We start from the raw sequence: 15,963 nt of genomic DNA, 5'->3' as shown, positions 1-15,963 counted from the left end.
TGTTTTTTTTACTTAATTATTAATTAGTCTCAGAGTGGGAGGAGCTACTGGGTATATATTGTATGTCAGGTCTCTACTGAAATGGGGTATAGCCCAGTGCAGATTTGACCCTTTGGTTGTTAAGATTTAATTTTTGCATCATCATCTTTTTTAATTTGACTCTTTCTACAGTTAGGTTTATAGTTTAATGGTATAATCTGAGAAAATATAAGTCTGTGTCACAGCTACTGTAGTCTCATGCTTGGTGAGTGAAATTCTAGGAATTTATTAGTAGTAGCAGATATCTTTGTTGGTGTGATGCATCTACACTTATGAATGTAGCTTCATACATTCATTGAAGATAACTTTGCACCCTCTCATTCAAATATGGCCACTTCTGGCTCCAAAAAACTAACATGGCAGCAGTAACTATTAACACTGAAGCTTCCGAAACCAGCGGTGATGTCAAGGTGGCTACGTCCATCTTTTACATACAGGCTTTGGTTCTTTTACAGGATGGTTATTCACTACATTTGCCAAAAAGCAGCTGACTTTGACTCATCCCACCCTGAACCTGTAGAGAAGTTGAACATAAACTTACACAGTTCACACTGCCTGCCCTTGAACCCGGCTGCGCAGTCGCAGATGAAGGAGTCGCCTCCGTTCACACACGTACCTCCGTTCTGGCAGGGCAGACTGCGGCAGTCCTGGAGCGACTCTACGAGACAACAGCTGCCATTAACATCCTCAGCTCAGGTTTCAGGCTCACTCTTCCACATTATCCACAGCTGATAGCATGTGTTGATAGCCTCCAGCTCTACCCCCACACAACACAACGTGAGTGTCGTGTGTAGAAGAGGCTCATCGCTGGGATCAGCTTACATGAGAGGATGTGCAAAAAAACACCTACCAGGCTTTGTTCTTAAAGCTTCTTCTCGGATCTCCAGCGCAAGGCTGATTTTGTTTGTTGTTTCTTCCATCTTCTCTAACCTAACTGGTGGCTCAGGTTCTGTAAGGTAAAGCATTTCCTGTTGTGAATCATCACTAAAAAACAACTTAAAAGACAGACAGGTGAAATTTAAGTGTTGCAGTAAGTAAGATTTTGAGGAGGTTTCTATGTACCAGTCCCTTAGCTTGAAACAACCACTGATTTAATAGAATGGTTAAAACGTATTACAGCTTCATGGGTGCGTGTGCAGAGGATTAAAACTGCTAAAATTGTAAATAAAAAAAGTCCACAATAATAATAATAATTGCTGCCATTTATTACATTATAAAGCTTACACAATTTATATGATATGTGTTTCGTTTGCCTTTGCCTTCTAAATCTATTTGTATGAATTACTCTATTTGTGTCATTTTTCATTTGTTTTTCTTTTTATTTATATGTAATTCTTCCTTCACCACACCTTAATATCTTTCAGTGTCCCTGGTCTTAATTATTCTATAATTGGAGGGTTTTTTGGGGGGTTTTTTTACCATTTTTTTAATCAATTTTTCCAGTCGATTGCCTATTGTTAAAAAATTATTTCCAACTATTTTCTTAGGGTTTATGGCATATCGTTGTTTAAAAAATAATAATAATTTAAAAATTTAATGTATTTATTCCTATTTCTTTTATTAATTTGACATGTGTTTGATCACTTTCACAATCCTATTGTTTTTGTCTTTTTTTTGTCTGTTATTATTGTGTCTTAATTATCATAATAATTCATTTGCTGACTTCTGTCTATTCATTTAGGTATTGATTTTCAATTTTCATTTTGGTTATTTTTTTTTTCAACGACTAAAATGCCCATAAAACTAAAATAATTGACAGAAAGAACTGCAATCTTACTAATGTAGAATGAATCCATTAAAAATACACAGCAGCACTTACTGAGAAAAAAATCTGAATATCCTGGACAACTCCCCTAGGTATCGCTATCATTGGTCAGAAGTGAGCTTCACTGACTCATCAGCCTATACTATACTTCTTTCACAAAGTTTAACAGCCTCTTCCTGAGTAAACAGTTGTGGAAACATTGACAACTGCGGTAAACAGCAAGCTGACAGGATAAACTCGCACAGAGCAGCGGGGGAGTTTTTCAGGTGACTCAGGAGTAAAAATTTAAAATACTCAAAAATATTTCATAGTTTTTTGTTCCTGGTTTATGGCTAAGTGTTGAAATTATCCAAATATTTTAAAATATAGGGTGACACTCACATAGTTGCTTATACTTACTAGTTCGATGCCGGATGGGTTTTCGAGGCAGGTGAGTGAACTTTGCTGTTATCTTTCCCCTCCTGTCAATGAGTTCAGTGTATCTGCAGCACAGATTAAAATAATGCTATCTGGTTAGCATTAACTGTTGATCTACTGTTATATATTTAAAGCAGTTATAATAATAATTGACATGCTACATGTACCTGGGAAGTTCCTCTGAGTTTTCTTCTTCTGCTGTGCCTGCCACGTCCTGAGGCTGAGATGGGGTATCTTGTCTTGTCCCTGCTGGTCTTTCTCTCCTTCCCGGTCTGACTGGCATTGGCACTACATGGACAAAAAAAAAACATTTCAGGATTCGGGAAAGTCGGATTTCAAATTTGAAAAAAATAAATAAAAAAAATCGAGGTGACTGCACACAGCTCACAGGTAGTGAAGGCTAGGTGCTGAGGCATGCTGTGGATCTGCTCCTGCCCCGTGTTTTTGACCGATGTGAGGGCCACGTAGTAGTGCTGCCCCGGCGTCAGCTCACGGAGGGTGTACGATCCCACTCTCCCGTTGGGCAGGAAGCGACTCCTGGTATTCAACCCTCGGGTCACGTTGACCACAAAGCCGTCTGAGACGTGTCTCGGGTGGCGGCTCCAGGTGATCAAGGCTGAGTTTGGGGTCACGCGTGAGAGGGAGAGGTTCTGTGGGGGAAGAGGCCCTGAGGGTAACACATTCAGAGGGTCAAATGATTGTATGAAAATCTTTAAAATAATCTCTTTCCTTGGCTGAGTTTCCTCAAATGATTAGGTAACTTTTTTCCTCCGGCCTGTAGAAGTCTTTGTCTGGAGAAAGTTTTTGAGGCTATAGAAATGTCTCAAATATCATAAAATGTATATAAAATATGATAAATGACATTGTACTTGTGGTTAGGCTTCAGACCTTTTTGATAAAGCTTTGAGCTAGAGCTGGATCAGTTATTCTGCTATAGACTTCTCGTGATGCACTGGGCACTTATCCACTCTGCTTTTTTAAAATTCCATTTTATATGCATTTCCTTAATTTTTGTCTTTTTCTTCCTGTTTTTTGACCTTTTCGCTGCACGCACCTCCTTTTTTCTCTTTCTCCTCATCCCAATGGTAGTTGTCTATTCCTCCTGGAGCCACTGTGTTTTTGAAGATCTCTTCCTTTTACAGGGGAGCTCTTCCTTCCTGTCTAAATATGACTCACAGGGGATCATCAGATAATGTAGCATCATCTTCAACACTTCCTGGCTCAAAATAGTCATTTAAGGGGGGTGACTGTTGATGATGGGTCTGCCCATCAGTGAGTCTGTGTTACCTGAACAGAAGTTTGGGCTCTTCCCAGTTATCTCTGCCCAATCTATAAACATAATTTTATTTTAAGGCTAAAAGTATAAACTCAACTTTAAAAAAGTGATTTTATAAAAACTGACCTCCTACCATGAGGTCAAGGTCACTGGGATTCAAACTTGTGTCAGATTGTTAGTAGATACACAGATAGGAAGAATCTGAAAATCACTCATTCACATACTTTAGTGTCCACACCGACAGCCTGCCAGCCGGGGTGATAACAACAACCCATTAGCCTTTTACGGCTGAGGGGTAAGAATGGTGAAAGATCTTTTTTTTGTTTGTTTCTGTTTTCTAAAAATTGTGGAAATAAATACATATAAACAAAAAAGAATGCACATAAAGTTGTTGTATATGCTCTTGTATTTGCTGCTGAGTGATGTAACCTACTTGTCCAGAATGACAGAGGTCCTGCTGAGTGGCTCATGGAGGGAAACTCATCTGGTCTGATTCCACTCTGAGTCAACACATCCACAGTGTACATCTGACCCGGCTGTAATGAGCTGTGAAAGGTTCACAAAGAGTCTGCATCAGTCATACCTCAACTTATCTGTTTCTTGGTACTGTTAAAAGCTTAGTAAATTTGATGAAATGGCGCCATCTAGTGGCTGAAAGGCATATTGTACCAAACCATTTAAAGCGGACCTCGGCAGCGACATTCGGTGGACACAAATGAACCTGCAGCGTGTAAAAATAAACGCTTGGTTTAAAGTGCTGCACCTGACCTGAAGGTGTACTCAGTGGTGCTGGTGTTGAGCACAGCAGTGCGACCCTCCCTCCCATCTGAAGGCAACAAGGACACGTGCACCCTGCTGATGGCTGCATGGCGGGCAGCCTCAACCAGCCACTGCAGCCACACCTGAGAGGAGGACACGTTGACCACCTGCAACTGCTCCGCCGGCTGGGGCCCTGCAGGGAAACATTCAAAGACAAAGAAATGCTTTCCAGTTCCAGGTGAATTACTTTTACTACTTTATTACCCACAAAAAAGTCATAAACACTGGTGGGCCCAACATTTCATAATGATTAACAGCTCCTTATTCAATGGTTTTCTCCACCCACTTTTGAACTCACTGTGTTCCCAACTGTTTTAAAGAAAGCTCACCTTCATCCACATTCTGAACATTTCTATGACCAATTCGGATTTTTATATAAAGGTTTAAAAGCGGTTCAATCCATTTTTTAATGTGTCAAAATGACATGTTTGACCATCTAATACATGCTCATGGTACAGTATTATTCTGGTCTGTGATTTTTATCCCCTTGTAGGTGGTTGCTAGGCAACATTATAATGTCATCATATCTGATGTAGATGAGAGACATCATATTTTATTATTTAAATAGTTTAGTCTGTTACTGTCTTGGAGCAACTGTAACATACATAATTTCCTAAGAGATTAATAAAGTATTCTGATTCTGATTCATCAAAGGTCTATAATCTATCTGTGTGCCTTAGTTGGTTGCTCAGCTTCTGAGATTATACTAAGACTACAGAGCATTAAAGAGCATACTCACTGGTGCGTATTAGTGCCGTGGCAGGTTGGCTTGTGTCACTGCTGTTGGTCTTCAGCTTGATGGAGAAGGTGGAGATGTTGTACAGCAGGCCGGGCACCAGGCCTCGCATCACGTGGGTGGACTTCTGCCTGTCTAGGTAGTCTGTTTTGGAGTTGCTCTGACCCAGGGGAGCATAGGTGACGGCAAACATGCTGATCAGGTTGTTTGAGGGCTCCGGCTCATCCCAGCGCAGCTCCACCTCGCTTTCCTCCACACGCAGCACGTGGAGACCGGGCGGGGGCAGCAGGTCTGGGGACAGCGGCAACTTTACATGTCTAATCCAGATCTTAAGTGTGCTCCGAGTGTTGAGCGTGCAGAGCGGTGAGACTGTCGACTGACCTTTCTCGCAGTCTTTGCCCGTGAGTCCCACTTTACACATGCAGTTGTAGTTTCCTCTCCTGTCGCTCCAGCAGCGGCCACGGTTCCTACAAGGTTTCAACACACACGGGTCCTCCACTGGTGGGCGACAAAGACAAACTAATGCAGCAACAGGATTCATCCGGGAACAGTGAGCAACCTTAGAAGTGTGCAAGCCCCTCTCAGTCTTGTTTATCAATAACCATCAATCAACCAAGCTATTTAGCAACTGAAATAACTGAGTGCAGTTACCCATTTACCCATTATATCTTATTCATAAATATTTTTCTAATGGCTCTACTTGTTTTTAGTGTATTTACACAGTTATCTATGACAGATTTTTATGTGCTCCAGTTTGCATATAATAGATCCCAAAAATGCATGACAGTGTGTGTGAGGCAAATGAAGCATTATAAGTATGCAGGAGTAAATCAAAGATGGATGTAGTGTCTGGATCTGCAAAGCGAAGCCAACAGAGCCTTAAACCTGCTTTCTTTTCAATGTCCAGCAGAGGGCAGCAAAAAGACTTCTAGTTGTATTGAAGTCAATGAGAATTTATCTGCGACTTCAGAAAACACTCTACCGAACACCTTAAAGGGTTAGATAATAGTTTCAAGGCATATTGAATGGTGCGAGGAAGCAACCTCACACCCTTTTTATATGTACAATAAACTTATTCTGTACTTAACATCAGCTAAACTCAGTAAACTCAGGGTTATTAAAAACTGGATATCATATATAACATCAAATAACATCAGCACAACATACTTACACATCTGGCACTGATCCCCAAAGAAGCCGTCTTTACACATGCAAAGATAGTTTCTTCTGTAACCCCGACACACGCCTCCATTCAGACAGGGGTTGGACTCGCACACGTCCTGCTCTGCACACAGACATTTCACAGTGTGGCAGAATTTATTAATAATCCTTATGATTCAAAGAAAACACTCCATACATTCAGCTATCTTCACATCAATTTACCATTGGAGAGAGAAAGCCTTTTACATGGTAAAGAGGCTTTTTGGATGATGTTATAATCAGCTGGTTTCAACAACATCATCAACCAGAAGTCACTTATGAAAATAAAAATGTATTAGTTAACGATAAACCAGTTTCTGCAAAATACATGTTGTAAATCATCTTGCCTTTAATCATGTAAAGCATGGCTGTTTTTATTCCTTCTTTCTTTAATTGTATTTACATTGACTTTAGTAAAAATATTCATCTGTGTGTTGAATGGAAACACTGCACCTGTTTCACAGTTATGTCCTCTGAAGCCTTGTGGACAGTGACACAGGTAGGAGCCCGGCCGATCCTCACACGTTCCTCTGTTCATGCACGGCTCCGACAGGCACTCATTTATGTCTTAAGGAGATAAAGATGCACACACAAGTAAACATGTGCCTGTGTACAGGTGGTCTAAGTGCACCTATTTGTAAGTGTAAGCGTTCGATTGATCCTTACCTATCTGGCAACGGTTTCCGCTGAAGCCACTGGCGCACACACACTGGTAGGATCCGATCTTATTTCGACACGTGCCTCCGTTAAGACAAGGCTGGGATAAGCACTCATTGATCTCTGTGACAATGTAGAAATTAACAAATTAGTATGAATAAAGATAACCAGGTCATTCGATCTCAAATCAGCCAATCTTTAGAACATTTTCTGCTCAATCATTTCCAATCTGCAGGAAAATTTTATGGTTCACACAAGAAGTTCACACATATATGATGAACGAGTGAAATTCTAGCGTCAGATTTCAAATATACTTTTTTGAAAAATAGTCAATCGACCCAATTTCAGACCTTTTTTTTCACAGTACTTTTATATAATATATATAAAAAAAACAGAATTAGCTGAATTTTACAATAATGTAAAAAAAAGCTACATGAAAAACATGAAATTCTTCATCACAAAAATGAGGAAAATACTACTTTAATTCCACTGTCAGGCTGGATTGAGCAAATATGCCAAGTTGCACCACAAAAAAAAATATCAGTTGATAGTCTAATCCAAATAGAACAAAATCCTGGAGTTTCCAGATGTTACTCTAGAACTCAGAATATCACTTTCTTAAATATTTGCACATTTTTCATTTCCTAGACCTGTTGTGGTAACTGCGGTTTCCATGAAAAATCAATTAGTACCTCCCACCTGACTCCCTCTGCTCATTTTTATGTACAACATAAAAAAATTACATTTTGTGTTTTTTAATTTCCACTATTTTCTGAGTAAAAAGGGACATACCATCTTCTGCCCAAAGAAAATTGTCACAACCAAAGAAGGCAATGAAGCAAAAAACTGCAAAGACAGCATTCACAGCTCACATGACACCTTCTGAGACCTTGAAGATCTCAAGTTGTTTGATCATTGTGATGTCTCACAAACTATCATAGAGAAGATGTGAACACCACTGTTGTTTCACAGCCATTAACTACATTCACAGATGTTAAAATATGACAGCAACAGAAAATTAATTTGACACAGAAGCAATCATGGTTAGAACATCAACCTGGAATCAGAACGTCAGTAAGTCTGAGACATTTCGTATGTTGTAACTTGTTTTGAGCAGCCGACCTACCCACATGGTGATATGACCCTTGAGAGTTTTACCCAAAAAGCTTTTTTGGAGTTTTCTCCAATGAATTATCAGAAAACAGATCAAACATCCAGGGTACCAGTGCATATTTCTGTTCCTCTGAGTCACAGGTAATTAATTTGGTGGAGCGTTAGATCCCCATGACACTGATGTTTGAAGACAAAAAGAACAAAGACAAGATTGCGGCTTTAGACTGAAACACTTGGAGTGATTTGAAGCATTTTGTAGTCCTGAAAGTTAATAGGGAAAAAGTCAACCCCATCCTCACGCCTGCGCATTTCAAAGGTCTATAACTTGGAAAAAAATAGTATGAAGGTGAAATTTTGCACAACTTCCTCAAATATAACAAATATAAACATTAAAAATGTCTGATTCCGGGGGAGTTGGATTGAAACATTTTTCAAATTTGATTGATTTCATGTGGAATGACCCTGGGATCTTTTTAAGGAGCCATCCACGTGTCCAGATGTGTTACAGACCTTAAAAACAGGCAGCTGGATCCAGTCTCCCAGTAATTTCGTACTTTTCTTTAATGACCTTTTGTCTTGTTATTTTTTAAACAAAAACAAAACGATAACTAAATAAAAACCAGTGAACGAGGACAAATACAATGATGAAATGTATTGACATTTTTGTAAACTGGAGACATGAGATCCAGTCAGAACTAATTAAGTTTGTAGTTTGGAAGTGATCTAAGAAGTAATCTCTTGGTGCGATAAGGTTAGACACGCACATTTGATCTGACCCTGGGAAACAGTACAAGCAGCTCCCATGCTCCCTGTTTTTCATGAAAACGTGGCAAAATGTCAGTGTTGGGGAGGAAGAGAAGAGTAGACATGTGAACTCATTTTGCATTTGACTTTTTGTAAACCGTGTGGAGCAACTCTCACCAGTAAAAACAACAAACTTTTGAACTTTATATTTTAGTCAACTGAGTCTACTTTGGATTTTGTCTGCTATAATCTTATAATCAAAATCAAAATTTGCTGTCCAATAATGAACACTGCCTGAATGCCACCGATGCTCTGGGAGGCTCTGGGAACAGACGTGAAGCCCGAGTGGCATATGTACTCTGGCATGGAGCCTGGTGTTGTTGAGGAGAACTGGACCTCTGTGTGCTTGACCTGTGGAGGTGACCCACAGCTCAGCTCTGAAACTGATACAAACATGGTGATAATGTCAGTGTGGCTGCATAGCAACACAAACTGAGGCTTAAACGAGCTCTTCCACGACACACTAACAGCAACAGAGGTGTTTTCCATTCAGGCGCCTAAAATTACCTCCAGCATGCTGCTAGAGTGTGTAGACGTGAATCACCGGGCCTAATCAGGTCTCACTTTTTATAGGTTATGCAGCCGTTCTATATCTGTAAATGTGGGGCCTCTAGAGCAGCAACACTGCTAAGATTATCTTCAGACAGAAAGCCAGTATCTGTACACTTGAGCGCTCAGGATATCCCCTGTATGTTCCAATCAGCTAAGGTCAACATTGTATAAACGCCAGCATCAGACTGGCATTGCTCTGTGGTGACATACGGTCTGCCTACCTGCAGAGGTATGCACCGCGCTCCTGTTTATTTCACAGTGCCTGCCGCTGTAGGCGTCGGTGCATTCACACTTGTACTTTCCTATGTAGTGAAAACACGTCCCACCATTCAGACAGGGGCTGGAGGCACAGGGGTCCGGCTTCCCTGGAACAAAACATCCACATAATAAAACAGGACTTGAAGCTCTTTTATGGTAACATGAATTAATCCCATTTAATCCCTTTGACGTGTGAACCCACACGCTAAGGATGTCCTACTGAGGGCAGACAGCTTATAAGTCTATAAGCAAGACTGAGAGTCAAAGCAGAGGTTTGGATTTTTAAGGGTTTGTCAGCTCATTCCTCCTGACGTTTACATCAGGAGGAAAATGACCCCAAGGCCACCTGGAAATACCCTCATAGCCTCAGTGGACAGTCCACCACTCACTACCATTTAAAAAATTCAATTTTTTTAGTTACCTTAAATTTAGCTTATTAAAAAATTGGATGGATTTCCGGCTCCTACTCGATGATCTGATATTGGCATGTAGATGTCTCCAGGACTGGACTTCAGTTAAACGTGTGACATTTTGGGCCTTATAACCGAAATTAAATTAAAATGAACTGAACATACTTCAAATATATTTTACAGGTGATACTTCTGCACTTTTCCTTAAGCAGTATTACGACGGTGAGACTTTAAATTGACTTGCTTGGTTTAATAGACACTTAAACAGATGTATTAATGACAAAGTCAGCTTGAAAGAAGCGAGGTTATCTGATGAAAGGACTTCCTACCTGCTTTCACATAAATTTGAGAGCTAAAGTTTGTAAATTACAGTGGAAGGTTGGCACTCACCCACTTCGCAGTGTTTTCCTGTGAACCTGTAAGGACACACACATCGGTAACTGTCAGCCTCTTCCTTACAGGAGCCTCCGTTGCGACAGGGCCCAGAAGCACAGGTATTGAGTCTAACTGGAAGGAGACAGGGAAAAGGGAATCCTTGAAGCAGAGACCACTCCAGCTTTTAATCACACAAAATAAACCTGTTCCAGTACATTGCAATTCAAATCATAATTCAGGAAAATAGCTCATAACTCAGCCATAAGCACAAATTATCTTAAGCCTTTCAGCGCTGCAATATTTCAAGCAGTATTACGAGTAATGGCATGTTTCCTGGTGCTTTAAAGCTGCATTTGGGTTTGAGCCCGCAGTAATAATGCACAAACCTAAAGGATGTTTTCGTCACGGTGCTTCACGAATTCACACACAAGCATTCCTTTTTTAAAAAAGAGACGATACTACCTTTCTCACAGTTCTTCCCCCAGTATCCGTACTTGCACTCGCAGGTGTAGCCTCCGTCAAGCTCGTAGCAGTAGCCGCCATTCAGACAGGGAGAGGAGTCGCAGACCGATTCGGGCTGTACTGAAAAACACACACCGAGACTTGACTGTGTTCCACTGCGCTGGGAAAACTTTATTCAAGCACATGGGTTCGGTCCAGATTTAAAAAGAAACACAGATTATTTGTCATTTTATGACCGGATCAATTATAAAATCTCATAAGCGCCTCCAATAACAGCATCAATCATCTATAAATTTCTCCCCACGTCGTAAATACAACCGTTTCTTTTAAAGTGAATAAAAAATGTGTTTTGTTGCAATAGCAACCAGCTGCTCGCGCACTAACACTGCTGTTGGGTTGGTGCCTGAGCCTCTTACCATAGGGGTAAAAGTCTTTGTGGTCCAGCTCCACTCTCGTCTGACATGTGCACAGGTACGTTCCTCCGTACTCCAAACACGGATTTCCATCAGGACACGATCTGCCGTTACTGCACGGCATCTGGGTCACTTCTGAGGGAGAGAGGGATTAAAAAGTGTTTGAAAAATGACTTCTGCTTCATTTCTATGAGACCCAAGAACCAAGACAACCAAGAACAAGGCAAGGCAGTCCCCAGAAAATCAGAACATTTGATCATGCATAAAAGAAACATAAAAACAGCATGTTTGAATAAAAAAGACATACTGATTAGGGCGAAGGGCTGCAAAAAACAGAATTAAAACAGGTCACACATGGTGTTGACTTAAAGAACAATAAACTTCAAAAAATGTGCTGTAGAAGAAGAAAGCAGAATAAAAAGCTGTACTTGAGTAATGTTTAGAGTTTCCACCACTCATCCTTTAGCTCTCATCCTTTGCCACTGGGCATTTTAAGATTAACTGCACTAGTGTGGGGAAACTACGGGGGGTCCTTTCTGGATATACCCTGCTTCTGTGATCTTTAAGTAATCGAAGCTCTTTTATGACACCTGATTGGATTAAACATATCATACCCACCGAACTGACAGTAGAGTCCCGTGTAGCCCGAAGGGCACTCACAGGTCCCATTGATGTCCACACAGACGCCACCATTCTGGCAAAGACACTCGTCTGCAAACACACAGAGAGAAGGAGAGGGAGTCAAAGCTGGAAAGTTTGCTCCAGCTGCTTAAAAGCATGTACTTAAAAGAAGTTTTCAATGTTGGCCCAAGTGTAAACATAGACAGAAGGTACAAATGGTCAACATGTGCACCATATGCCGAGTGTCTTTCATCTGCTATACTGTAAACTAAGTATTGATTCGCTGTCATTTCTCTTTCCCTAATCTTTTCCAAAAAAGCTCACAGGAGCAGAAGATTAGCAGTCAGCGCGCTGCACATCCGCTCTGTACAAATTGTAAGAATGTTTGTGTTTTCCTCTCCTTCCTAATTGCAGCAGTGGATCAAAGCACGCGGCCATATCGCGGCTAAACGGCTCCACTTTGAAGTCCCGGGAGCTCGGTGGAGGGTATTATTTTTCTGATGATATGGAGCATATTTTGTGACCAAAACGTATGGCCCCGAGGGCAATTAATGGATTGTTAATTTTGCGAGAGCCACTTTCATTGGCCACCTGTGCGGCCCGGGCGCTTTGATCTGGGAGCCTGATTAGGCACTTCTGCGTCCCACTACTTTCTCTTCCTTGGAGGATCGTGCTCCTTTTTCCGCTGTGCCTTCCAAGTGAGCCAGGCAGGAAAGTATTTGGGAGATTTAAGAGAGCCTATATAAGCACTGATAGTTATTTCAGCTCAAGGGTGAGAAGTAGCATGCATTTGCAATGGCTCAAATGCTGTTAAAGAGCCTTTCAGTGGGTGAAATAAAGCCTCGCAACAACTGCTATCAGTCGGTGTCAGCAGCCTCTCCTGGGAGCTTGAATTAGCTTTGCTGCTGTTCTTCTTCCCTAAAACAAAATGACTTAATATGCATTTATAAAGGAAGCATTAGGCGGGGTTTTACATATTTTGTGATTAAGCTGGTTATGCAAGCAGCAGCTGTGCCTGAAGCAACAGGAGTGGTGCAACTTGCAGGGAAGCAAGAAGCAGTGCGGAAGGATATTTCAGCAGCTCTGTGTGCAGAAATGGCCTGAATACCATAGAGCAGCTTTGACTCATAAAGAGGCTGTTTTAAGTCTAGACAAAGCACTTCCTCTTGTTGGTAAACTAATAAAATGTGCTATAAAACAATTATTCACAACATCAAGCGACTGGTTCCTGTAATAAACTGGGCGAGGCCGTGTCAGTTTTGATAATTACAATAATCCATCATCACAGCAGCCTCTTCCAGGGCAGGGATCCAAATTCCTGTGGGATAGCACAGCTCCTCTTCAAATACCCCAGTCTGCCTCTCTACCTGCCCAGCTGCCTGCAGTGAGCGTCAGCCGGGCCAGCTGCACAATACCTTCACACTTGTCACCGTAGAAGCCTGGAGCACACGTGCAGTTGTAGATTCCCGAGCTGGTGTATTCACAGATCTGGTTCTTCTTGCAGTCCAGCTCTTCACACGAGGCTGGAGATGAAAAAACGTGACACACTGTGATGTGAATAATATGAGAAAACGTTCTGCCAAAGCTTTAGCTGGAGCTGCGCTTGTTTTTACCTGTCTGGTTTTCTGCCTCAGTGGGGTTGATCTGAAGTGGTAGCAGCTCTGAGAGAGGGGAGACAGGAATGCCCTTTAAAAGGTGGTTCATTCAAGCAGATATAATTCCTCATCTACCGCCTACCTCACTCTGAAATGAACATATAGGACAACTCCAGTACGTTTGGCATGAATGAAATGTCATAACAGCCAGCATTAGAGCTATATTATACATTAGAACTATATCTTCCACCAGATTTTATTTATTTATATTTATTCTTTTCTGGCACTTTTCAGGGTTCTGGATGCAGGGGCAACAGTTTAAGCAGAGATGCCCAGACCTCCCACACCGCCTCCTTCAGTTCTTCTGGGAGCTTTGAGGGGACAGTAAGACTAGAAGGGTGTTAGTTAAAAGTCAGGCCATTTCCATCATCTCGCTAGAGCGTCATGGGTCTTTCCCCTTGGAAGCATCCCTGTCAGATGCTGAACTAGTGGTTCCTTTCAATGTGGAGGAGCGACTCTGATTTTACTTTAGTGAGTTTTTTTAAGCACACAATAATGTCATGTTTAGTTTAACTGTAGTTTAGTCGCCTTTAAACTTTACACCATTGGATAAAACATTAAAAAATAATGCTGATTTTTCCTGCATTTTAGAATTGTTGTTAAGAAAATTTCATAAAGGGATCACAGATTCAGCACCACCATATTCAAGTGGAAAATATCTCAAAATTTGAGATAAACAGATGCTGATCAGATGTCTGCGCAACGCAGTGTCACGGCAAAACATGTAATGGACATGCCGGTTCACCGTGTCTAATTTCACACTTTGCCTCTCCAAAGTGTGAAAAGGACACACATGCTGAAGTTTCAGGAAATTGCAGAAAGCTGCAGTACCAGCAGAGGGAGATATTTTATTTCAAGCCAACATGAAAATAATCACGGTAAAATATGTCTGTGTAGGCTCTCAGTCATCCAGGTCACAGTAATCCAAGGATGTTGGAAACAAAAGCCACTGGACTTTTTTAAGTTTCTTAAAGACGTTGCACCTGTCGTCCGAGAAGCTTCTTCTAGTGGTAAAGTGTTTAAACAGACATTATTAACACACTTACATGAAAATACATATTAGCCACCTATCTTTATCGTTTCTGGCGATTAAGGACCAAGGAACATTTTTGCTCATCACTGACTTCTTGGCTTTAAATATATTATGTCCTCATGCAGTAATGCAACTTCTGCATGGTGGACTGGTGTGTCTATAACATGCTTTGCCATGATATCGGGTTGGCCTCTGATGCTGCTAAATTGTGCAGATGCCAAAACAGTTTTTGTATCAGGCTACAAACATGTTTATTTTTACTTTAAATTTGGACATTATTACATGACAATCTATGGGGACTGATTCATTTTAGAGCCTCTAGTGGACATTAGAGGAACTGCAAGTTTTTTTGGCACTTGATACCGGGTTTACTTTTTCAGCTCCCGATGTTGCTGCTGGAGTATGTGGGAGTGAGGAGGATGGACAAACAAATACAGCGGTGACCTCATCACAGGGAAACTAACCTTCAAACTCCGATAAATAACTCTGGCACACTTTTCTCCTTCATGATTAGGGATGTTTTATCATACTTTCACATATCCTTTTTGAACACAGCTGTCAGCAAACACGTTGCCTTTTCAGTATTTAGGGTCACAAGTGATATTTCTGGATGTCAAAATCCATGACCAGAATCTCAATTACAAACAAACAGCTGAGCTCTTTAAACAAACCCAAACACTAGAGTTTCTCATAGCTGAGCTTTAAAAAAAACGTAACCCTGTCTGTTATTTAAGGCTATATTTACTCTTGTCAAGATTTATGTCTATTAAGGCACATTTGTTTGACTTCATCAAATAAACTGTGTGATAAAGAACGATGAAAATATTTGCTGTGGCAATAGAATGAAATTCCTAATGTTGGAACACTGGAGAACCAGCTCAGCTACAAACACTCCAAAAGACCTAAAAATGTTCCCCCTTTGTGCTCGACCCACTTGGAAAAATGCCACGTAACGGAAAGCCAAACAGGAAGGTTATGTCAAGAACGTCTTCTCTGAACACGCTCTTCTGCTCACCTGTCTCACAGAGCATCCCAGTGAAAGCAGCGGGGCACGTGCAGGTGAAGTTGTTCACCCGGTCGATGCACTCCCCTCCATTCAGACAGGGCTGCGACTCACACTCGTTTATGTCTGCAGGATTAACAAAAGCCACTTAATCAGACATGAGAGCTTTATCTGCTGTTGATTCATTAAGATTTATTAATAGTCAGGGGGAAAAGCGAGACATTATTGAGTAAGACGCTCTGCTGGATTAGGAGCACTGAGCTTCCCTCCGGAAAGCGTACAGTTTCACTGACCAGGTGTGTGGGATTAACAATAATCTGGTCTCATGTACAAACAAGAACTCATGAGCTGTGCT

General features: G+C 41.2%; 1 protein-coding gene across 1 annotated transcript in view; it reads right to left on the bottom strand.

Moving 5' to 3' along the window:
- Positions 1-15,963, bottom strand: part of sned1 (sushi, nidogen and EGF-like domains 1) — a 31,595-nt gene that overhangs the window by 3,906 nt on the left and 11,726 nt on the right. The window contains exons 8-27 of the mRNA XM_005451192.4: positions 15,621-15,734; positions 13,531-13,578; positions 13,333-13,440; positions 11,915-12,007; positions 11,300-11,431; positions 10,884-11,003; positions 10,437-10,553; positions 9,600-9,743; positions 6,919-7,032; positions 6,706-6,819; positions 6,224-6,337; positions 5,434-5,550; positions 5,056-5,343; positions 4,266-4,449; positions 3,931-4,043; positions 2,610-2,888; positions 2,389-2,509; positions 2,204-2,286; positions 890-988; positions 581-697 (exon numbers count right to left, since the gene is read on the bottom strand). Of these exons, the coding sequence (XP_005451249.1) occupies positions 581-697; positions 890-988; positions 2,204-2,286; positions 2,389-2,509; positions 2,610-2,888; positions 3,931-4,043; positions 4,266-4,449; positions 5,056-5,343; positions 5,434-5,550; positions 6,224-6,337; positions 6,706-6,819; positions 6,919-7,032; positions 9,600-9,743; positions 10,437-10,553; positions 10,884-11,003; positions 11,300-11,431; positions 11,915-12,007; positions 13,333-13,440; positions 13,531-13,578; positions 15,621-15,734 (2,619 nt within the window). The remainder of the gene's footprint in view (positions 1-580; positions 698-889; positions 989-2,203; positions 2,287-2,388; positions 2,510-2,609; positions 2,889-3,930; positions 4,044-4,265; positions 4,450-5,055; positions 5,344-5,433; positions 5,551-6,223; positions 6,338-6,705; positions 6,820-6,918; positions 7,033-9,599; positions 9,744-10,436; positions 10,554-10,883; positions 11,004-11,299; positions 11,432-11,914; positions 12,008-13,332; positions 13,441-13,530; positions 13,579-15,620; positions 15,735-15,963) is intronic.

The sequence above is a fragment of the Oreochromis niloticus genome, linkage group LG23 (genome assembly GCF_001858045.2).
Source record: "Oreochromis niloticus isolate F11D_XX linkage group LG23, O_niloticus_UMD_NMBU, whole genome shotgun sequence".
Lineage (NCBI taxonomy): Eukaryota > Metazoa > Chordata > Actinopteri > Cichliformes > Cichlidae > Oreochromis > Oreochromis niloticus.
The sequence above is the reverse complement of the archived record's forward strand: the minus strand, read 5'-3'. Positions and strand labels throughout refer to the sequence as shown.